This window comes from Stegodyphus dumicola, chromosome X1 (genome assembly GCF_044657685.1).
Source record: "Stegodyphus dumicola isolate Sdum_Otavi_A_Nest chromosome X1, ASM4465768v1".
Classification (NCBI taxonomy): Eukaryota; Metazoa; Arthropoda; class Arachnida; order Araneae; family Eresidae; genus Stegodyphus; species Stegodyphus dumicola.
Genome location: NC_140780.1, coordinates 75,893,803 through 75,918,803, shown reverse-complemented (window position 1 = coordinate 75,918,803; position 25,001 = coordinate 75,893,803). Strand labels below are relative to the sequence as shown.

General features: G+C 35.6%; 1 protein-coding gene across 2 annotated transcripts in view; it reads right to left on the bottom strand.

The window, feature by feature from the left end:
- Positions 1-25,001, bottom strand: part of LOC118191289 (uncharacterized) — a 77,893-nt gene that overhangs the window by 9,750 nt on the left and 43,142 nt on the right. For both annotated transcript variants that reach the window (XM_035362087.2, XM_035362090.2), the window contains exons 3-9: positions 13,892-14,049; positions 13,506-13,578; positions 13,278-13,433; positions 10,847-11,045; positions 10,539-10,720; positions 2,461-2,524; positions 2,190-2,351 (exon numbers count right to left, since the gene is read on the bottom strand). In XM_035362087.2, the coding sequence (XP_035217978.1) occupies positions 2,190-2,351; positions 2,461-2,524; positions 10,539-10,720; positions 10,847-11,045; positions 13,278-13,433; positions 13,506-13,578; positions 13,892-14,049 (994 nt within the window). The remainder of the gene's footprint in view (positions 1-2,189; positions 2,352-2,460; positions 2,525-10,538; positions 10,721-10,846; positions 11,046-13,277; positions 13,434-13,505; positions 13,579-13,891; positions 14,050-25,001) is intronic.

Sequence of the window (25,001 nt, the reverse complement as noted above, 5' to 3'; positions counted from 1 at the left end):
TTTCTTGCTGTGGAGTACGCTATGATAATTCCATCGCTCGTATCCACTCCACCCATTTTTTTTATTATAATCAATCACTAGTTCCGGTTTCTTTGCTATTTTTATTCTCTTGTTTCTATTACGTTGTCATTATGTACAGTACTTACTAAATAAACCTCCCTTTTATCTTTCCATTTCATCAACATAATATACGCATGACAAGTATACTCGTCAATACACAAAATCGTGCCGCTTCTCCATGACGAGTATATTCGTCAATCAGTTAACTGGTTAATAAACGTTAAAGGTTTGGGGGATCCTTTAGCCCACATATTGAAGGGGCGAGATCAGTAGAACAGGAGAGGCAGAAGAAAGGGTTCCCAACCCCAACAAAAGAAATTTCAATATCCATTCAATAAACATAATCTAGCAGCCAGGCAATAAAGAACTTTAAATTGGATTACTTAATAGAACATAACTAAAAGGGGAGATACTATTTCAGCTTCTTTAGAAGATAACCAAATATTGGGCCTGGCAAACATAACACAGGGAAATTGCACGTATGTACAGAATAGAACAGATGTAAATTCTTCGAAAGCAGAAAAATCAAGAATGACAATATCTGAAGAATCCTCCTTCAAAAAATAGGCCATCCCAAGCGAAGCCAGTAGAAATCGCAGAATAAATATACTCCATTAACAGATCAACATGAAGACAAAAGGCATTCCTTTGATATAATTGAGAAATCCTTCCATAAACATTACTGTTCTCAGTTATACATTTGACATTCTACACAGAATTTAAAGCTGAAGTATGAAGAAAGATTTTTATATGTGGAGCATTAATGATTTCAGTACAGTAGAACAAGTAATTAAAACTTTAAAGTAGCCAACTTCGTATGAGATGAGCAGCGAGAAAACCTGGAAAGTCATTCTGAAGAAAATACCAAGAACCATACCAGAAGAAATAAATAAGAAATTTTCCCATCATAAGTTTTATGCACATTATGAGAGAAAATGTGTTATTATGTTTTAAAATTGCGCTATCGTTTTGGGAGTTAACGAACTGATACAGGTAAATCAATATACAACATAAATAACAGTTATTTCACATCGAAACGGCTCAGTCTGAAGACCAAGTGCTTTAAATACCAAAGATTTGCTTTTAGCATCTATGTTTCAACTAGGTTAGACGCGGCACAAGAAATTAAAGAAGCAATGTTTACTCAATGAAAAAGAGGGAAAACGGATATAGAAATTCAGCTGTGAACAGCTAGAAGGGTCGTAGGAAATTGCAAAATTCCACCAGGAGTCGAGAGCTAGAAAAGAAAACCTGTTCTGCAGGAGAGAATTTCTCAGCATCGACCAGAACTGAACATGAGCTTTGTTGACAGGAAATAGACATGCTAAACTCTCAGATTGCATCAAGATTTTTGGAAACTTTCATATGCCCCAAAAATGTTTTGGCAACTTATCTGTTCACCTTTATTATGTTTTGCACTTTACGCCAACGCTTCATGGATGATTTCCCAACTGCAAACTAGCATCTTTAACGATGAAACTGCGACTATATCAGCATGGTCAAACAAATGAAGGAGCACTTATTTGCTATTACTGCTCTTTATGGCAACCAGAGGCAGAAACGCTCTCCGAAGGTAAGATTATTTTGCAGCAAACTACTGGTGCTAGGCTGATGTGGTGGCGGAACAAAAATATTGCACGTTCCAGTTATGGATAATGGTATGATGTGGAGTCACGTAAAAGCATAGTATAGTCCACTTACTGTAGTTTTGTCGATGTTAATATCAGGTCTTATAATGTAGTTAGCGTTTCCTAGCTTTGTTGCAAATAGTTGAAAACAAAATCTACTCCTTTAAGGATTTAAGAAGCTCTATTAAACAGAAGTAACAAGATTCAAAAGAAGAAAATTCAAGGTTTCCAATGTCCCACAAGATGCGGTTCGGATTCTTTCCCTTCTTTAAATTGGCTTAACGATTTAAAGATTATTCTGGCCGTTTCAAAATTAAAGTTTATGATGTAATGGATAATAATGTTACAGCAGAAATTTTCCTCGCATAAGTATGATTTTTACTAATCTCAAAATGTTTGATATTTCACAATGAAAACTATTTGTATAATATATCAAAATGTATTTAAAGCTAACATACAAGCATTAACATGTTCTTTCTCTGAAGTAAAGGCTAATCTTACCTGGCCTAGGATCAAGGGAAGCTTTATCGTTTTGTCTAAGTAAACTCAGATATCCAGAGCTATGACTTTTTCTTACAGGAGGGATATCTTGTTTCATTTGGTGTTGAGTGTTTCTCCCAAAGTTTGGTACTCTTGCCTTCATACCACAATAGTAAGGGTCATCTGAAAAACAGCAAGATGCTGTAGAATTAAGCTGTAAGGTAATTTAAAGTAAACTACCTTAAACTCAATTCATTATTTAAGACCGACTAGAAATACTAAGAAAACAAACCTTTATAGCCAGAATTATGCATTCGTTGTGCTGGTTTTTCTCGCTTCCAGTCGTCATAATCAGGCTATAAAACAAACCATTGTTTAAACATTTTGAAGTTTCAGTAAGATAAAAATTTAATCATGATTTAAGTAGCATCAAACTATGAAACCATAGGAGTAACAAAAACAGTTTTAATTATGTCTTACTAATTAACAATAATTAACAGCAAAAGCATTCTATGAAACTTTGCCTGCAATGAAAGTCAGTTTTGAAAAAGCACCAGAAATCAACTTGCTTTCAGCACTAAGTGAGACACTCAGGTTTTAACAAATTTGGTTTGATTTATTTGATGATGGCAAAGCACACGAAAGTTACCTTCTTAAGAGGAGGGATGCCTTCATGGAAGACTTCCAAAGGAAACTGCCTCTTTCAGACGTTAGAGATTCGGAAAACCATGAAAATACCCATGCAGTCAACCCTTTCGCGGGATTTCTAGCATCGGACCGAACTACCAGTGCTCAACGTCCAAGAGGTAGAAGTCGCTGGTGTGCCTCAACAAATTTGGATCCTTCAAATGATAATTTAAGTTTTCAATGAAATTTCACGCTAGAAGACTATTGCTATTTCAAACAAATTCTGTAGCAAAAACGAACTAGATTTGACCGACTATTGAAAGAAAGTACCTTTAGAAGAGATGTTAACCTGGGGAATGCAAGCTGTTAAAGATCTGCAATAAACGAAACAAGTTTTTAAACTACTCGTTTTTGTTTGAAGCAGTCGCATAGTAGCATTGAAGGTAATTAAAATAGCCTTAAGATCAGTTTCGGCCTGTATATGATGAATAATACAAGGTGCGGCAATTAAGCGAATCACATAACAGAATACGCACACGTGGACGATTGACGAAGTATGGAAGTGTCTGCTAAATTATACAGGATTTAATAAGTTATCATTTAAGTGCAGTTCCCTCTAAATACGTTAAAAAGATAGTGAAGTGTAACAGATAGAAGCGGGTGATTTTTACCATGCTGCACGCGCTCTGGTTCAAATGTCGGAGTGAGCAGGTACTGTTCTCTCCCCCCTTAATTTTCAACACTGAACACTTGCGAGGGATGATGACTGAATTTAGGCTTCGTCTGCAGAACCAACTTCTCTGAATTGTTTATTACTGCTTAAGGAGTTGTTTTAGTTCTGACAGAAATTCAGTTGAGAACCTTCCTTGAAATTTTGAGTGAAAGCGCGATTTTGCCTCTTTGGAGAGGTTAGAATTCTTTTCTTTCAAAAGTAGCCGTGAGCCTGTATATGAACTTTAACCCTCTGATTGCTCAATTTGGGGACCGAAATCGCTTCAAAAATTGTGTAATTTTTTTGCATATTTTAAATCTACATATATTAAAGAATTGAAAAATGCATTTTTCTGTTCTAGAAAATATATTTTTTATATAGATTTTTATCATGAGAAACTAAGTTGCCAGAGAAACAAATTTCTACAGTTAATTTCTATTTATTGCATAATATAAAAAGTAAAATATATAAAATTTAAGAATATAAAGCACTGTGGAAAAAATATTTTAGAAATGCAGTTTAGTACGAGATTTAAAAATAGAGTTCAATGCAAAGTCCAACTTCACAGTCTTTGCACCAGATTCAATAAATCTAATAATTAATCAATCCAATTATTAATCCAATTAATAATTCAATAATTAAATAATAGAGATAATCGCTGAATGTTTTCTAGTAGCCATTTCTGTAAGAAAAAGCGGCAAAAAGTGGAGTTTGAGCGGTAATACTACGTGCCTTCAAACCCCGCAATTTAGTGGACAATTAACGGTATCCGTTGGCCAAAGCGTAAACTAAACGTACAATACTGTATACAATATATTTCAGTGGTTAAACGGGGAAAAAACGGGATGCGCTCCTCAATAAAGGAAGAAAAACATGCCCGCGGAAATCGCTGGATGAGCAGCCAGAGGGTTACGCTATATGCTTAGTTCAACTGAAAAGTAGAACAGATGGGATGATAAATCATAAATGAAAACTCATTCTCATGTTGCTGCCGAAATTTCTCTTAGAAAATGCTGTTTAGATATATAGCTAAACCAAAATTAGAAACCTTAAGACAATTTTTGAAGATTTAACGTTAGTAATTGTACATATACATGTGTCATTAATATTACTCTGGAGTTCATTCCGTTTTAAAACCTACGGAAAAACAGACTTCCTATTAAGTAATGATTTTAAGAAGCTTTTCAGAGTGGCCTAGAAAAGGATTATAGTACAAGGGCGAGTCAAATGAAAGTGAGCCAATGCGAATATATGACAGACAGAGTACTTTATGTAAAGGTAGTCTCCATGAACATTGAGACATTTATCCCATTGACAAATGAGCCGCATGATCCCCGTCTCGTAAAACTCCTTGGGCTGTCGATTCAAAAAGTCTGTAACCGACTCCTTCACGGCGTCGTCCGACACGAATCTGGTACCCTTGAGATGTTTTTTGTTTCCCGAAAATGTGAAAGTCGCATGGCAACAAATCTGGGCTGTATGGAGGATGTTGCAGCGTGTCCCACTTGAACTTTGCCAGTTGTGTCTTAACCACATCAGCGATGTGGGGACGAGCATTTTCGTGTAGCAAGATCACACCATTCGTCAATCTTCCAGGTCGTTTGTTCTTGATTACGACACGCAGCCGATCCAGCGTTGCACAATATCGCGAACTATTGATAGTCTCTCCACGTTTAGCAAATTCAATCAGTAATGGCCCCTGACGATCGAAATAAAAAGTCAATAGCACCTTTCCCGAGGAAATGACAACCTTTGCTCTCTTCGGGGGTGGTGAATTCAAATGTTTCCACTGTAAGCTTTGCCGCCGTGTTTCAGGTTCGTAGTGGTGGCACCATGATTTGTCTCCGGTCACAGTTGCAGACAAGTTGTCACTCTCAGTGATACCGGATGAGATGAGTCAAAGCAGCGCCGAACCTCTCCGTCTTCTGGCAGTCGTTCAAAATCTTGGGCATCCATTGAGCACACAAAAGCCGATAACCGAGATGATCATGAATTATGGTGTGAACCGAACCGTGACTGATGTTCACATGCTCTGCCAGTTCATCGATGCTTACCCTCCGTTCTTGTCTAATCAGCTCATCAACCTGTGCAGTTGTGTCGGAGGTGATTGCAAGGTGGCTTTGGCCTGGTCTTGGATCGTCTTTGCAACTTTCACGTCCTTCTCTGAACCGTTTGCTCCAACGCTTCACAGTGGCCAATGCGATGCAATGTTCACCGTACACAGCAGTCATACGGCGACTAATTTCATGTTGGGAAACACCTTCAGCTGTCAAAAACCTGACCACACCACGCTGTTCCTCTTTTGGAGCGTCCATTATGTCACGCTACCGTCTTCAACCCAGTGTAAGAGCGCCTTAAAGAACTTTAACCTCACACTTTCGCGCCACTTTCGTAAATGAAGGCTGTCTCTGTGCTACGCGCATGCGCCGCAGATGATGGACCGAACCATTCTTGCTGAGGAGGGGTTGGCTCACTTTCATTTGACTCGCCCTTATACAATTAATAACTAATAGCAGTTAATGTTACTAGTTGCAAAATGAAGAATTCTGATGTTTATATATAAACATACGCATTTTTTCCTGCATTTCCTTTTACGCAAGGTTCATAAATTATATTTGAGGGTAAGTCTGTAGTAGATATACATCAGTTCCAGATGATAGTGCCATCAAATAGTCCTATCAGTTTCATAAATAAGCTTCGAATTCCTACATTAATCCCTTATTGGTGGGACAAGTTTGGATATGTCATTTCATGTTAAAAGATTTGACAAAAATAAATTCTCACTTCAGTTCTCTAGAGAACAGTATTTTGAAGTGACAAATGTTTGAAATAAAGTCTGTAGGAGCATGGGGTTACAGCAGCTTTAGAAAATGAAAGATCATACTTCAAAACAAAGCTGCTGGAGCTAAATTCAAGTAGAATTTAAAAAAAACACGGCATGAAATTTTTAGTAATCAGGTAGTGATCGTAGTCCAACCTTCCATTGGGTTAATAAGCTTTTGCGAAAGATGTGTTAGGCATACAAGATTATCAGATTAAAAATGCGTCAACATGTTGCGTGCGTACGAGTTCGTTACGAAATCAATGCACAAGTCCGATGAAAAATGAAAATTTACTATCACAACAAATATGATTAAATGTCCTCAAATAATAGTGCCAGTATCACAGTAGTTATCTTAACTACTCAAACGTTCAAGAGAACTTAATTCAAAACAGCTAAAGAAAGCTAATCCGCGGATTCGCTACAGTCAACAAGAGTAGTTTTCTAAGTAAACTTAAAACAACAAACTAAAATAAATCACGGAGTAACTGAATTGAGAGGTTTTCTTCCTTTTTATAAGATTTTTAAATCGCGCGCGAGAACTTCCTGGAACTTTCTCAAAATCAAAAAGATTTTTTTAAACGTTAAATGCACGCGCTCTTGTATTTTCAATTTTCCGGCTTAGCTTTCTTTTAATATTCGTCACGCGCTGCTCTGCGCAGTGAATAAAACCATTTAATTTACAATTCAATTAACATTAGCTATTTAAATACCAAATCCGTAACAATATTAAAGAAAATAAACAGATTTAAAGAAGTACAGTGCCGTCGCCAGAGGCAGAGCAATCAGGCAGCTGTAATGGGTGGCAGAATTAAGGGGCGAAAAATTTTTGAAGGACCCACAAAGAAGCCTAGGACTGGCTCTAATCTAGGCTCTATTTGCAGCGAACTAGAAAAAAGAAATTCTCAATACAACAGAGTAAATAACACAAGCTGAAAAGATTTCGCTAGCATTAGTATCCTGTATTTTCACAAAATTTGTTGAGCAGAACTTTGTTTCCAGTCCGATAAGAAGACATTCCTACTGTACGAAATGGGGGGTGTCATAACGCCGAAATCTCCTTTAACAACGTTGAGCCCGGCCCCGAATTTGCCGTCCTTTCTTCTCAGCCGGCACGAGCGATCAAGCGGTGCAATGTTGCAGGGTGATCCGCGACTTCATGCACTGATTAGAGCTTATCTGTTGGTGAGCTTTTGTCGACTAGACAGACAAACAAGCCCTGCCTGTGCGTGACAAAGCTCGTGGTCGCGAATGTTAATACTGTCGGTCCCGTGGCCAGCCAAACGAAAATTCCAGTGCCAGGCCACACAGAAAGTTCACTGCCGGGCTCAACGCGTTAAAAAAGGAAATTGTCTTCCAGCAGACGGGCATGGTTGCCCAAAATGGGTACAGTCACTGGTTGCATCTTTCCTTTTAATATGAATATAATTATGTACTACCGGAGCAAGTAGTATAATTTGATGAAAACCATGGATTAGCTCCGGAAGCAAAACGGAAAGCCGCCAAGATTTTCTGTAAGGAGAAAACAGCTTGGTGAATGCCCTTATAGTTTTCGAAATGTGTAAACAAGTCCTGTGGTAGAGGAAGATGAAGGTTGATACATCAGATCAGTGGTTTTCCCCCATGTGTAACGTGTATACGAGCCAGTTTCCCTTAGAAAGTCCTCCACGAAGGCATCCTTCCTCCTTAGGCAGATAGCCCTAGTGTGCTTTGCCATAATTAAATACACCACCTTAGATCAAAGTGCATTCTCCACTGATCATCATATTCCAAGATTTGAACATACATTTTCCGAACTTAAAAATACATTTTCCGAACAAAATATAAAAGCCGTGTTGTAAATATTTAACTTGTGTAATTACTTTCGCATTGCAAGGTTAAACTAGCTTCTGTAGATTTATATTCAACTCAACAATAATGTAGCAGTGGACTCTTAATGGCAATCTACTTTATCCTCTTAATCTTTTCAGGGAGTGAATTTCCATTTACATATTAATATTTCCGTGTCCTATCAAAGTTGCAAGCAGATTTTGATATTGACGATAATTTTTTAGTCAATACCAAAAGGACTAAATCAGGGATGGCCAACCTGAGGCACGTGTGCCACTGTATGGCATGGCGACGTTCTAACAGCGGCACGAGAAGACTTGAAAAATTAAACGATTTGAAAAAACGATAATCTGTATCAACTCCGTCAATAGATACATACATAAACACATTAGACTAAATACTTTTCAATTTTAGTTCAGGCTTATTTCTCTGTAATGACACTGTCATATTGCTATAGGTTTTGGACAAATAAATATTTGTGAACAAATGTTTTCTATTACGAGCATAAAATCAAAATACTCAAGATAAACTGATACGCATCTAAAATGCTCAGTTTTGTTAGCATCTTCAAGAACTAATCCTAATACTTGGTAAAAATTACATATTCAAAAACCACATGAAGTACACACTGTTTAATAGTTATTTAGAATTAAATACTTCAAATTATTTTACACATAATCCAACTGAGTGAACCTCTAAAAATTTTATTAGCAATAAAACTAGTTTAAATATTTTATTCATTATATTTTTTAAATGTCCACTACCCAGGCTTGCATAAAATGTGTGCTAATTATGTAAAAATTCCATAATCAGCTGATAAATAACATTTTTCACCCTTTTATTTTTAATACGTTGGAAAAACTGGAATGGCACTCGTAACTCTTCCCGAAAAGGTTGGCCACCCCTGGGCTACATACACATGCCTTCCTGAGCTTTATCAGATAGTTCGGGTAATTGAAATAGTTTAAAAATCTCAAATTACAATGCTCTTGGACAACTTTGGAAGATTAAAAAGCCACTATAAAAAAGTTTTTTGCTATGTGACCAAACTGTTTCTAAACGTGCTAGTCTGATTATACAAAATAATCTTTAAATGTAGTAGGGACTCCGACGAGCGTCATTTTGCGACATTTTAATCTCATATGTTTGCATAACGTTAGTACACACAGGTTCATTTTAGAAGGTGCGTTGACAGTTTTAATAAAGTACCCCTGAATGTTTTCAGCACCGTTTCGTATTAACATATTTTGTACCCAAAGGAAGACTTTCCCGATAATCTAGGATCTAAAAATTCGAGTAATTTAAGATATTAAAGTCAAGGGTTAAAACATGAAACAATGAAATTCACTATTACTAATTCAAGTTTAAGAGAGTTTCTGCAAGAAATCCGATATTATTTGCTTGTCAAAACATAATCAAAAAATTTAAAGTAAATTTATATTTCACTTTTTGCAAAGTTTTTAATCCGTATTGAATTTTAGTTGGAATGGAGTTTCGATTAAATTTCGTAATGCTCCAATGTTGGTCGTCATGGTTCAAAAACAACCAACTAACATATTTATACAGTTTTAACATGTAAAAAACCTCTCAAGAGCATCAGAATGATGAAGCAGAAACTTGAGTACTTTGGGTATTAAATACATATCAGTGCTGAAAAAATTCACAAAATCTTCATTACAAAGATAAACTAGCAAAATTTCTTTAAATACATGGAAAATTTCTTATTAAAGCATCAATTTAATGCTGTACTGCTGAGCAAGTACACCAGTTTCTCGAAACACAATGCCATGTTAAAGAATGGACACGAGTTTTAAACTAATCCCATTTGCGAGCAAAAAATGAATTTTAATACTGCCTAGATTTAATATTAAACCCTCTTAATACTGCCTAGATTTAATATTAAACCCTCTTAATACTGCCTAGATTTAATATTAAACCCTCTTAATACTGCCTAGATTTAATATTAAACCCTTTGCACTCGAGAGGTGACTTAATCACCAATTGATTTGATGCGATTACTCGATCACCACTCTGTTGCGATAATTCGAGCCGTAACGATATTTAGGTTTGGTTTGGGCAATATTGATTCATGACTATTCAACAATACATGCTTGTAAAATCCTGCTAATCTTTAATAGGTTTCTCAGATTTATTGTTATAAGAGTCTTCGACGGTTAGTTCGCACTCGACATTCGTGGTAATAGTATTATTTTCAAAGTTTCTGAGCTTAATAAGCATGGAATACAAGGAAGAAATCGTTTCAGTGAATCATTCTAAACAAAAATACAGCTTAGCTTGCTGCCGGCTGAACGGAAAGGACAGCAAATTCGGAACGTGTTATGTAAAGTCTAAGGTACAGGCAGAAGTAATGTTAACTTACCGTAGGAACAGATACTCTATTTAAATCACGAGGAGGCAGTTTAGGAGGTTTAGGCTCTTTCATTGTGTCCATTTTATGAGACACCCCATCAGGAGCATTCAGAGGTACGCTATATGGATCCTCATCTAGTGGAAGGGACATCTGACGATGATCAAGTTTTTCACCACTTGAACGCTTAGACACTGCGAAGACCATGAATTTAAGAATTCGTTAACAGATCTAATACATTCAGGTGCAAAGTTTAGCACTGGAGGAATTCATTCTTTAATAATTTTGAAAAGCAAATTTGAAAGATATTTTTCACTTACCGGGTGGAAATTTAGAACGGAGCATATCAAGGGCAACTATATTTATAACCATTACCCAACAAGAGCAGTCTAAGATTTCAGGATAGTCTTTAACAAAACATATCATTGATACGCATTGGCTTTCCAGTTTCCGTCTGTCCGGATAAGCCTTCCTTAGTTCTCGGTTCACATTTGCTGCAAATTTCTTCATATCGAAGAGCTGAAATATTAAAAATACTAAAAATTAAAGTTGCACTTTAGAAGTTAGTTTCAATGTATATTTCTAGCATAATTGGTATTTACTTTAGATTTTATTTTTTCGTTATTTGAATTCTATGCAGATAAGACTCAAATACAAGGATTTAAGCAAATTAATTTTTTCACCACTACGCATTTGAGGCACATATACCAATTATGAACATTCACCTAGCAGTTTTCGATACGAAATCTATAGATTATAACTCACTACACAAGATGCAAGCCTAAACATGTAAATCTGCCACATATGTTACATAGGCAAAACATTTAGAAACATTACATATGTGAACATTTAAAATTCCATGATCAAAAGTGAACTGAAGAATACATTAGTCTTATGCCAGGCAGCTCTCTAAACTACATTTAAAGAGATCGACACACAGGTTTCAAAGGGCGGGTACACCAATTTCTTATTCCGTTACGAGCTATTAAGATTAGGTGATCTTCCGACTGACTTCAGACAGGACTAACTAGTACCTCTTTAGTTGAAGGGCAGATTAGAACAATAAGTCGGGTGCCACTGTCTCTCCTCATTTGCAAAAGAGACAGATCTTCACCCACGGAATAGAGATCGCACCAAGAAGCTAGAAAAAAAAGACTAGCTTTTTAAATCTCATCTCTGAATAGAAACAAAAAGGGGTGAAATGAAAGGCATAGGAAGGAAAAAAGCTGAATACCTACGACATTTAAATCGCTAGTCATATGCATGAACAGCCAGCCTGAGATTTTATGCTAAATGACAATTGTGAATTTTGTTCATCAGAGCCTACATTTTGTTCCGTGTAGCTTCAAAAATGCACAGAAAGATGTCTTACATCTGAAGATGTCTGGTTTCTTCAGTCTTAGAATTTAGGACAAAATATCTTATGGAAGAGATTTCAAAGAGAAAATGACACATTAAAGCATGCAAGTTTTCAAAAACATTACATGGAATAAGCAAGCGATTTTTTAAGGGAAATTTTCTGAAAATTGGGAAATTAAACTGCCAAGCTAAAGATCTTTAAATACTTTTTAATCCTTACGAATAAATTTTCGGTAACATGTTATATTTACGCGCGTTTTCTTAACACGTTGAGCGCCACGCGTATTTCTTAGGGAATCCCGTTCAGGCCACGCGTGCTGCTTCAAAGCGCTGGTATTGTAGGCTCAGAAGTAATGGCCGGAAAAAAGACCAAGAGATGTCAGATTTTGTAACAGCAGTAATGGAGAACCGTTTTTATATTTACCATGTTTCAATGAAATCCATTAGTCTTGTAATTAATCAAAATTAAGAATTTTTTAAATTCTGTAATCCCATAAAACAGTGTAAATTTTAGTTATATATATCATGATACACGCTGTCAGCCAGCGGCGTTCGACGCGGCCTACACAGAAAGTCTAGTGTCGGCCAGATGACTGACGCGACTTAAACGGAAAGTAATGTCGACCACATACGGCTGACGCGGCGCTCAACGTGTTAATAAAATAGAAAGATTTTTATAAAAGTTAAATGGAATTCTAATAAATGACCTTGAGTGTTATAATCCTGTGAAAAATAGAATTTCCTACTCTCACGTGAAAAACCCCAGCCCTTCCGACTAGTTGAGGCGGGGTAAGTGAAAGTACTCGTAGACTTAGATTTCAGCTCTTTCGAGTATCAGTTTCTCGTTTTGCAATAAAAGAACGAGATTTGTCTGGAAGATGCTATTGAAGTAAGGAGCATTATGCATCCGGAAATCTTTGTCGTTCCCTTATGTAAAAATAACGCAAATGTTTTTGTATACCAATTCTGATTTTATTTATAACCTGAAACTTCGTCTATCAAGTTTTAAAACATCTAAAACGGCAACCTGGCTTAATATCCTTCATCCCGGAGAGTTCGGCAACGTTACAATTCATTAGTTTTATCACATACACGGTAAAAAATGAGACTGCATATGCCTACCTGTGACAAACTTAGTACTTGATTATACAGCAGTTATTCCTAATAGATAATTCACATTTATAAAAACAAAAATTGTGGAACAGTTTACAAATGAACTTAAATTACTACATTCGGATTTGTGGTAAGTATGCAGATCAGAAGTAAGCGTTTGACTTAGATAAAAATAAGCAAATACGAGTAAGGTATGAACATTAGCGATTTAATTCAAAAGTTTGTTTTGCTTGCACTTTAAAGACTACAGTTTTGCACTTAATAAAGTAATTTCCTTACCTTTACCGGCTTTTCTATATCAAGTAACTGACTCGTTAAAATGACATCATTTGATACGCTGCTTTCATCCACTTTGACATCTTTTATGTAGACGTTAGATTTACTAACTCTCTTCACCATGATGTTACCAGCTTCATCCATCTTGATTTTTACACCCTAAAATACGAACATAGATTAGATCTTGAAGTTTATTTTAACATTTCTATTTCGTGCAATTTAAGAACTCACGTGTCCGATATGCTTCTTAAGCTCTTCTGTTTTTGCATCTCTCATTGGATTGTCGAAACCACACAGCCCGATTCTTCAAGGAAATGTGAACGCAGCATGAAAAGAAAAATAGTTTATAAAAATGAGAACAAAAACAATTTCATCTATATACAATTTTTTAAAAATTTGTTTCAGAATTTAAAAATAGTTAACTGTTCTTTTTCACAAAAATGTATTAACCACCCTTCAGTTTTCATTTTAGAATCTGAACGACTTCCCCCGGTGTTTGAAGATATACGCATAGCAGACTGGTTTCATTAAAGAAAATACTATTTCTACGCAGAATTCTACATAAGCTCTACAGCAATGATAAGAACTAAAAATATTCTATATAAAGCTGTATTTACCTATATCCATCAAAGCCGTTATCAGAACCATTAATTGTAAGCACAGGAGCACGGGCATATGCTTTAGCAACTCTGCGATTTCGTTCCAATACTATAATTTTCGCCCAAATCTCATCGTCGATCTGACGCCATTTATTGAGCACTTCTTGAATATGATCCTGAAACAAAAATTGAAGTCAGTATTAGCATTCTATTAAGTTTCTGCCAGATATTTGCCGCAACTTTGAATTTACCAACTTGTCATTAAAAATATAATGGAACTGAAGAAAACCGAAGCCATGGGATAAACCTAGAGTTAATACTGCTGAGAGAGTATTTGTAAATCACTACGATTACAAGATTCTAGTTCAACAACTCGAAAGAAAATGGTATCGGTTTGCTTCTGTACACTTTTATTATGTAGTTTAACTATGTAGAAGATTATTTACAACTAAATTATTTTCCACATTACAAGTCTGGTAGTTTATTTTTTTTGGGGGGGGGGCCTTGTCAGTCTGCTGGTCGAAAGTGGATTTCGAGCTAATGAACATCTGCAGCGCGGGAAATAGTTTATGCTTCCCAGAATAAAGGAAAAGAGCTTTAAGCTTCAACTGTTCGAAATTGGCTGTTCGTGCCGCAGCAGAAAAATTCAAGTGCAAGTTACTCATTCGCCGGTAGCAGCTTCGCTGCTTACCATGACCTCAGGCACTGCTCTTCATAGAGCTAGTACTAGCTTAGAATGTCTGTCGGAGTTTCGTTTCGGAGTTATTCTAAAATTTTTAGGAGTTCTGGAGGAAGTCGTCTGGACAGCGTCCCAGCGCATTTCCAAAGTGTGCGCTATTATTGGTGGATTAGTGTTGCTTGCAGCTCGAACGTTCTAGAAACTTAAAAGATTAACTCGTTTCGACTACTGTGCGCATGCCTCGGTGGGGGCTAATCGCTCCTTTGTGGCAAACCACAAGCAGTTAAACTCTTTGGCCATTAATAGAACTTACTTCAACCCCATCGGCTTTTCAATTTCTCTAACGAAGATGTGGAGTCAATTGCGAAGATACTCCGTAACAAAAACGCCTTGGTCCTGACACAAACCTCGGTGCAGTTCTAGAGTGGCGAGTTTACCTTTTTTTTTCGCAAGTTTGTTCTAACGTTTTACGAGGCTGGGAAAATTTGAGAATCCAAGGAACGGAGATGGAAATGAGATTCGGTACTAGCTATAAGGATAGGAGGTTAACGATGGCTGCCGATAACACAGTAAGGATTACAATTTAATGTGGGGTAACAGTTTTCGACAAGGAGTTTTTACGAGCATAAAAATTCTTACCGAAGAGACGGTTCCAATTATGCTTTTTATCATAGTGGTGCGAAAGTCATTTAAAATTTCAGGAACTGAAAATAGTTGGAAAGGTTACATCGCATTGTCATGGAAAAACAATTTAAATAAGGAGTTATGCTTCTGCATCGCATGAAGTTGAAAACTCATTTAACAGCCGAGATTGCACAAACAGATTAGATACAGGGAAGCAAGCTTATGGGGAAAATATTCAGAAGTAACGTACAATTCGCATTTTAAAATTCTGCCTTAGACATGAAGATTTAAATCCATAATAGTGTCACATGGGACTTGAAAGGGACGCATTAATTTATGCGTTTCATTTATTGCTGTGGAGTTAGTAGAATGTCGAAAGACACTGCCACTAATGAAAATAATGCCACTAATGGAAAAACTATTAAGTGCAAGACTTAAATTTTCCTTCCATTTAGACTTAAGCTGTTTAAACGAATTTTTCACCTGATTGAGTATAAAATCAGAGTTGATCTTATCGAAAACCACATTTCAGTACATTTTTAGACCAACAAATTATTTCTCCTAAGAATTTAAATTGGATTTTAGAACGTATGTTGGATCTCCGACAAGGTCTACATTATAGGCCCATTTTACTTTATGTATAGATATTTTTTTCAAGTGTAAAATATTATACTAATTAGCCTTAGAAATAAGTGTATATTTTAGTAATCTAGGAAACATTTCAGAAAAGAGAATTTTGCCTTGCGAATTGGCGGTCCCTTCCCAGGCATCGTAAATATATAGAGAGAGTTAACATTTTTCACGGAACTTAACAGATTTGAATGAAAAGTATATTCAAGAGACTCATCAGAAACTGAATACATTTAGAAGCCATTTAATAGCAAACCTTAAAAGGTTCAATCGCTTAGGATCCATTAGTTCCAAAATCCAGTAGTTTAGGATCGATCCTGTAGATCTAATCTGTCACGTACAAGTTAAATTTATTTAAAAACCTTTTACTCATTAGTTTGACCAAAACAAAATGTATTCCTAAATTTATTTCAGAAATTGCAACTCTGAAATGCAATTAGCGAATGGCTATTCCTTTAATTTCGTGGCTGAATATTCAGAGTTGGAGTCTCAATATAAAATCGCAATTCAAAAGCGGGGCCAATTTCATTAAAAGAAACTCCTGAAATCATTCAATTAAAGTAATCCTTTTAGAAATTCTTCGATTACTTGAAGGGCTTTCTTCTAAGCTAAGAAATTACGTATTGTGAAATGTTAACATCCAACTTGATTTCGTAGGCACATCAAATCATATACCAAATATTAAAAATGACGATGCAGAAGACAAGATGACACCGAGCTATAGGATTTCTCATTTCCACTTTTCAAATACCGAACTTTTACTTAAATATACAGATAGCAGCCCCTAACCGATATCTAATCAGTTTTATTCGTTTCAGAGATTGTTCCTGCGTTTTGTTTTCTGCCATTTATAATTATGCATCTTGGTGTTTAGATTTAATTTTTTCTACTTCTAAAACTGAGAATTGCCTTTGAAAACATTACCTGGCTACGAAAACAGAAAAAAAAGTCTTCCACAAGAACCCTTAACCACACAAAGTAAACCCTTAGTCCAAAGTTAAAAGTGGAAACGGTGCAGACTCAAATTCATCTACTTATACATGTTCTGATAAGTCGCCCAAAGTCTGAGATCAAACAAACTAAAAGTGCAACACTTTCTGAAGAAAATATCTGCATGCATGAATTAAAAAGCTCAATATCACAACTCTAATGCGGTTGAAGGCTTAGTCTTGGGTAATGTCCCACTCTCAGCCGGGAATGCTAAAAGTAAATTTGAAAACTCAAACCAAAATAAATGTCAACTACAGCGATTCAGCATATGCTAGTCAGATGACGAAAGATCACATTATGAAGGGACTACATCCTATTAACAGCATTTTCCATAAAATTCAAATAAACAGCTTCGCTGTGATAATTATGAATAGGAAAACAATGGTGAGAATTTTCTTGGAGGTGCTTTTTTAAAGAGCACCAATAAGATTCACCGCTTTTGTTGCAGAATTTTCGACTTCGCGAGTAAATCAGGGTTAAGAAAATTTGGAATTAATGATTACAATATTTATGAATAATTATAGTTACATGATAATTTAGTACATCAACTTGAAATCTAAAGAAATGGTTTGATACGTTGTAAGGATCCCAAGTTTTACTAACGTTTATTTTATTTTAAATCTTTACCATCACTTCTTATTTTCCACTTCCGGCCAGAATTAAAAGCTTTAACTTATTTATGCAAATTTGTCTTGCTAACGCCAAGTACTTAAGTTGTGGCTTTTTGCCAAGCAAGAGAGAGGAAGGAGTTATTAGAAGCAAGCCGCTTGCCATAGTAGTTTTACTCGGTTGCTGGCTACCTTCAAGGCCAGAGGTTTAATCCTCTTGATAATTTTAAACGTATCTTAGTTTTAGCAGCTCTCTGTACTACATACGGATTTTTGTTAAATAACGGCCAATCTTAAAGTTAGGCACTTGTATATTAATCCAAAGTTAGTTTTAGTTAGAGTTTTAGTTAGTCTTACGTTCAGACCACAAGTGGTTGGTCTCTGTATTCCGAAGTTCCGGAAATCTCTGTAAAGATAGAAAAATAAAGGGTTTCGTATACCCTTCCTGTGTGTATTGTCTACTTCACAATTTATTGAACATAGCTTGAGTAAGCTCCCTGTTCCGAGTCAGGACAGTTCATGTTTACAAAGCAAGTAAAGAGGAATACAAGTCCTGATAACGTCACTGCAATTGCAGATAAACATACTGATAAGGAGCTTCATTTTAAGTGGAAAAGACAAAATATTTTTATAAAGTTTTAGAACGTTCAGTGTGTATCATTTAGTTCATAGCTGAATGTAATTTGGTTTCCAGAGGAACTTCAAATGCATTATTTACACCACACGCACAAAAAATCCCGTTAGGTCTTGTTGAGCAACTTTGAAAATTTGTTTAAACAATTAGCCTTTACATGGCTTGTCACTAAAAAAGGTGCTTCGTTATTATGGAATAAATGATCAGAATGAAATAGTCCATTTGTAAAAAACGCTGTACGAAAATTTACTTAACCGAGATAGATCAGCAAAATCTGAAGCCGTACTTCAGATAATTTGCTAGATAAAAGTCATGTGGTGCAGTTTGGGTTTATAATAAGATTTTTAGATTCAGAGGGTATTACGCAATAAACATTTTGTTAGCTATAAACTTAACCTATTACAAACTTTAGGCTAAGGATTACATAAAAGTTAATTTTCCGATAGAGAACCTATACTTATAGAATTGCAGAGGCCAAGCCTGCGATACTAGTTAAAATATGAAAGGTAAAGGGATTCAGGCATGGAACATGAAAGAAGAGGTATTTTATACAACATGTGGATGTTATACCCAAATTTAACGGTTAGTGATAATGCAACAGGTTGCCAGGAATCGACATTTTTTGGTACTGTACAGCGTATCTTGTTTTTCTGCCTCGCCTGAGAGTGCAAAACGTAACGTGGATTGTATTAAAAATGTCATTAACACTGGCTGAGAAAAACAATGTTTATTGCATGTTAAAAACCAAGATAAACTCATTGCTATTATTTAGTTTTTCCCCTCTCGAAAATTTATAATTACTGTTAAAAAGTCACCAAAATTAAACTTGCCCGGGGCGCCAGCAACCATAGCGACAGTCCTGCGCGTGGTCACCAACTGTACCGCGAAAAATTACGAAACGGAGGTTGGAACGAAATATAGTCTACTGTTAAGTATTTAACACAACTTAAGACAGTTTCTAAAAGCACTTTCAAAGAGAAAACAAAGTGGTCTAAATCGCGCGCATAAATTTAGTAATATTGCGAATACCAGATGGTTTTGTATTTTGCTATAAATAAATGCAGAATGTTTATATTAGCATTCCTGTTTTGTTCTCAGAAATAAGTGTTTCAGAGTTACTTTAGTACTTTAAAAATTGGTTCTGTTTGGATTTTTTCCCCCTTTTTGAAATTTGACAACGTATTTGCGCGTGGCACGTTTCACATTACGCTGAAACATCCAAATGTATAGAAACGTGCTACATCTGATAAAGATTTAAGTTTAACATTATGCCCGACATGAAAAGAATTTTCAATTCAAAGACTAACACGTATTGAAAACCAAAAATTGGCATTTCTTTAGATTTTAGTTTTACAAAAAATAATAAAACTGAAAAAAATCTTTTATAGGTACGGTATAAAAATTAGAATAAATATTTTTTTTAATTAAAACTAAATTTTACACTAGTGTGCATTAAACATAGAATATGAAATGTTCCTCGATGCAAAAGGTTTAAGAATCACTGACTGAACAGATAAAACAGTTATTCCGTCCTAGGCTTGGTTGTTTATCAGGAGGATAGCTGACTGGAACGAGTAATGCGAATACGAGAGCTTTTCGTAGGAAGTCCTCCATAAAGCTATTTGCCATAGACAGATAACTAACGAACCATTTGTATTCTTTGACAAGGTGAATGAGACATTACTGTTTACACTGAGATCCATAGTTCGAAATGTAGTGAGCCCACCAGCGGCGGAGCGGTAAAATCGCTGAACACTGGTAGTTCGGTCCGAGGTTCGAATCCCCATGTGTAACGTGTTGTATACGAGCCAGTTTCCCTAAGAAAGTCCTCTACGAAGGGATCCCTCCCCTTAGACAGATAGCCCTAGTGTGCTTTGCCGTATTCTCAATACACCACACCGAATGTAGTGAATTTCGGTTACCCGCCAGTCTCGGAACAGTCATCTAGACTGATAAGACCATATGGGTAATAGAAACCTCCCACTACCAGATACAAGTCGATAACGAAGATTCTCATTAGCATATCACATTATTACAACTCAAAACATCAAGTATATGAATACAAAATCCATACTCGCAAACGGCACACTATTTAAATCCAAACCGTCGGACTATAACACTTGACTAACAGTCTTAATTTTTAGCTCCGTTTAATTTTAAACTTTAAAATAAAACTTAGCATTATATTTTTAATTTGCGTTTGTAGCCGTATGGTGGAAACCCCCAACATTTATACCTTAGAGCACATTTTAGAATACCGGTTGGGTGGCGGGTATATATATTCTTTCAAGGTAAATTTATAGGTTGGCATAATAAATATACATAATATACAAAAGAAAATAGTCCAAAATTACAATTTTAAGATTTAAAAATAAATGATTGTATTCTTATGTAAAATAAACGATTACCAAGTTACAGATAAAGTGCGATATTTTGCATTTCATTTTACCTCATAATTAAGAGACTACGATGATATTACTCATAGTCAGTAATCAAGATGTGCTTCTGATAAGTAAAGATATGCACAAATTTTACGACATTCGTTGAAATAATTTTGACAGTAAACTTTTAACGAATAACCGGGTCATAATGACAAATTGGCCGGGACCTCTCTTTTAAACTGGGACAATCCCGATCAAATTAAGAAATCTAGAAGCCCACTTAAAATTTTCAACGAATGTTTTGAGAAAATACGCTTATTAAACGCCTCTAATTGTTAATTAGAAAATTTTCACAACATTTTATCGAAAATTTAAATTTTATAGTGGTTACACAGCAACGGGCATACGTAAAACAAATACACCACATACGTTACACGAAGAACGTGCAAAATAAACCTGAAATTTGCATATAGTCCCTTCTGTGCATATGCAAATATTCATTTTACGCCATGCTCACATGTCAAGGAAGAGTAATGAAATCTCTAATCAGGATAATAAGGTAAACTAAAATGCCGATTTAAGTTTTGGAAATTCGTCCACTAGCGGCCAAGCGGTATGAATTGGTAACTGAACACTAGTAGTTTGGTATAGAGATCAAATTCCGGAGTACGGGCGTTTTCATGGTTTTCACCCATGTGGAACGTGTAATCGAGCCAATTTCCTTAGAAAGTCCGCCACGACGGCATCCCTCCCCTTAGGCGGATAGCCGTAGAGTGCTTTGCCGTAATCAAATAAACCAAACCTTATCACGTTTCCTTTTTGGGGGTGGTTGAGACTTCATGCTTATAACTCTTAAGAACCAATTCATACCAGCAAGTCTTAAAACTTCGATTGCAGGATAACTGCAATTAACCGGGACGACAGATTACCGAGGAGTGCGATTACTGATCACTAGTCGAAACTTGATTTCCAATCGATGGATCAAGCAGGACCATACAGTATGATGTGTGGGATTTCAAAAGCCCCCATTTACCATGCCTGAATGAAAGACTTTGTCCACATCCTTATTAAGTTTGCACAACAGTACTTGCATTCTGCACAAAAAATGAGACAGTTCCATTATCTCCCATTCTACTGGAAAGATTGACGAAATTTAACTTGCGTTTTAAATGTCTCGAAAGCATGAATCAGGATACATAAGATTTACATAGCTTTGATCAAACGTAGGCGTTGACAAAAATGACTTTCTGAAATGGCATACCGATAATATTCCACATTTCTGTAGTCCTACGTAAGACTACTTCACTATTTCAACTAATGGGCAAAATATACAAATATGTCATTAAACACATGGGCACATAGATACAATATACAGATACATTATTAAATAGGTCTTAACTCTACATTCAAAATTATAAATTGCATTTTGAGGCCTTTCTGTTGCTATATTGCGTATTCCAATAGAAACTATAGTCATTTATCTTCTTGCCGCTCAAGCTATTCAAAGCAATTAGAATTTCAGCTTCATGCAACTGGGCAGAGTAAATACATTCAAGTCAATACATTTTGCAAAGTTAACCGTTACTCAGCACCTCTAAGCCTTTGTCGCGGTGTCATTTTGTCCATCAAATGCTGTTAGTAGCTAATGGGTAATCGAAAGTGAGGTTAAGGGCGACAGATAATATGGTGTCCACTGTACCTTTTCACAGCTTTGTGATTTACTAAACACGTTCATAATAGACGGCAAACTCTTCAGCATTCATCACCTCAAAATTGTATTAAAAATTTCTGTTGCAAGTGTTTAAGATCAGCACAACTATATGGTATCAGTGTACCGTTAACAAATGGCACTACCTACAAAGCAAACTCTTAACTTCGTCTGAATGTACTCGTCTCATAGACAGTAGCATATATCCTAAAACTAAGGTAAACAGCTGTTTTCACGTCTGTATTTAAGACAGGCAATTGATCAAACTGCTAAAAGAATTATATTTAAGAAATTAAGTATATTGCACTTGAGAATCGGTGTTGTGATTTACAGTTAAATTTCAGGTGCATATATAATTTTATGGGTCATTAATTTCAGCATTTAATAATTTCATTTATCAAACAATATCCACCACGATGAAAAATTTAATTGAAAACTTACTATTAATTCAAAATAACAAAGTTGAATTTTTGATAAATATGAAAAGTTTAAGAGATTTTGTGGTATCAAGTTGTGATTGATAAAACAGCAACATTGATAGTGAAAAACTTCAATTGAAAACGAGTAGAAAAGAAAATCATTGCAAAATCTGCAATCGCCAATCAAATTTACATCACGCTAATTTCTTATAAAAATACACTTGGAAGTTAGATTTTCCGCTTATAACATTCATATTTTAAGGATTCAACACTTTAAAATGCATTAAACTTTATAAATTTCGCTTTATTTCATAGCCATAAAGTGAAAAAGTCCAAGTATAGATATGTTCTAAAGTATTATAACAGTGCTATATTAATATTCTATAAAGCAATATTTAAACAAAAATATAATAAATGCTATGCAATATTTAACAAATATTCTACGAGTAATATATTACATTTCTACGGAGGTCGAGAGAAAAATTTAAATAGCTAAGCAAAAATGCTTCGGGAATTTAAAACAGTTTTTTGTAATAACGTTGCGTGACAAAGCTGTAAGATGATTGTATTAAGCTATTGGAAACTGTTTTATGCAACTTCTGAAGCGAGCTTAGTTGCTAAAATCCCTTCCTAATTCAGCGCTCTTTCCAGTTACTCTTGAAAATGCGAAATAAAATAAAGGTGTATTTCAAAAGGTTGAAAGTCAAAAATTGGCATTATGGTATGAATAATATTTACGTCACTAATTTGGTAGTTACTCTGAACCACTAATGAATCTAATTTTGATACAAATATGTTTAGCTCGTACCTGTTTTGATGTTTAACCTTTCAAGTTTCGGATGTTTAAGAGGCGTACAACTGTCTACATATTGTTTACACGTTTTAGAACTCTTTCAGCATTAACACGTTTGTGTCGAAATACTTATGTTAGAACAAAGCTATGTATAAATCTAATATATATTCCAAGTCGCACTTTCGAGACATGAAAAACTCAATTTGAATTTTGTCAATCGGCCCAGTAGAACGGGAGATATAGAACTCCCTTTTTTGTGCAGTGTACATCTAAAAATAAAGCCATCTTGCGACATCTATGAAGTAACTAAGAACTACATGCTAATAACACGAAAGGTCACTAAATTCATATTTTCAGTTGAAAACGAGATGGGTGCCTGTGAAAAGTAATTATTGGCAAATAACAATATTATGCAGTAAGGTTCGATTGCTTCAGCTGATTATGACAAAGCACAGTAGGGCCATCTACCTAAGGAAGGAGATGCGCCTTCGTGGATGACTTTCTAAAGGAAAACTGGTTCGTATACGCGTTTACACAGGGAAAACCCACGAAAAATGACCATGCAGCCAACCCGTTTCCAGGAATCGAGCCGCGGTCGAAGATATAGTTCAGCGATTTTACCGCCCGGTCATTAGTGGCCATAAATCTGCAGTTTGAAAACCATAACTTGTGCACAATACAGTACCTTCCGTTTAAAATCAGTTATTCATTAGATTTGTCAAATACTATGAATAATATGCCGTTGATGAGTACTCCATTATGAGATTTAATATATAGGGAGAACTTTCCTAGCAACCACTTCCGTCAGACGACCATCAATGACAGATTAGTTCCGACAGCATTGATCCTTAAAGCAACTTTAGCTCTTGGACGATCTCTTCCACTTAAAACCCGAAACAATTTTTCGTGATCGTCTGAGTTAATTTTTTAACTACGTCTCAACAGCTTCTCATTTCTCAATATTTCTTGTAAATAACATTTTAATGTCTAAGATGCCAGTCTAGAAACGACCATATTACAGCACTGAAAGCTTGAGTCATTTTGTAATGCTAATGCATCAAAATTGCCGAATAGGGCCATCATTCTAAACGAAATTTCAGTTTTCAGGACATTTAATTAAACGAAGTTGTTTGTTTTCAATTTCTTCAGCTTTATGCTGAAGATGAATGTAAATGTGTTATCGTAATAAACTCAACGTTTACGGAATGTTTCAAATGAGACCAGCAGTTAGGACTGCAGAATTTCCAGTTTCTTAAACGGAACAAGAAAATACCGAGACAGTTAAAAAATATGAATGAAAACTTATTTTCTAGTAACGAATTCATCATTTAACGAGGTTGGAAATAAAGGAAATGATTTTAATAATTCGCTTAAGCCAAGGTTTTGAAAGTACTTTGGAGTACGGAAGTTGGGGAACTATTTTAAGAGAAATATATACTCTAAATCTGCTTTGAGATTAAGAAATTGAAAAGCTCGGCATGAGGTCATGCACAAACAAATTAATGCTTCCATGGAAAAGTGCCAACAAGGAAAGTTTTTCCGCAATTGAAAGTATGTCAGCCACTGCTTCAGGCAAAATGCAGGCAGCAACATCAATGCTGCTTCGGCTAAACTAGTTTTCAGGAAAGTAGACTTTCACAAGAGTGAACGGGTGTAAATATA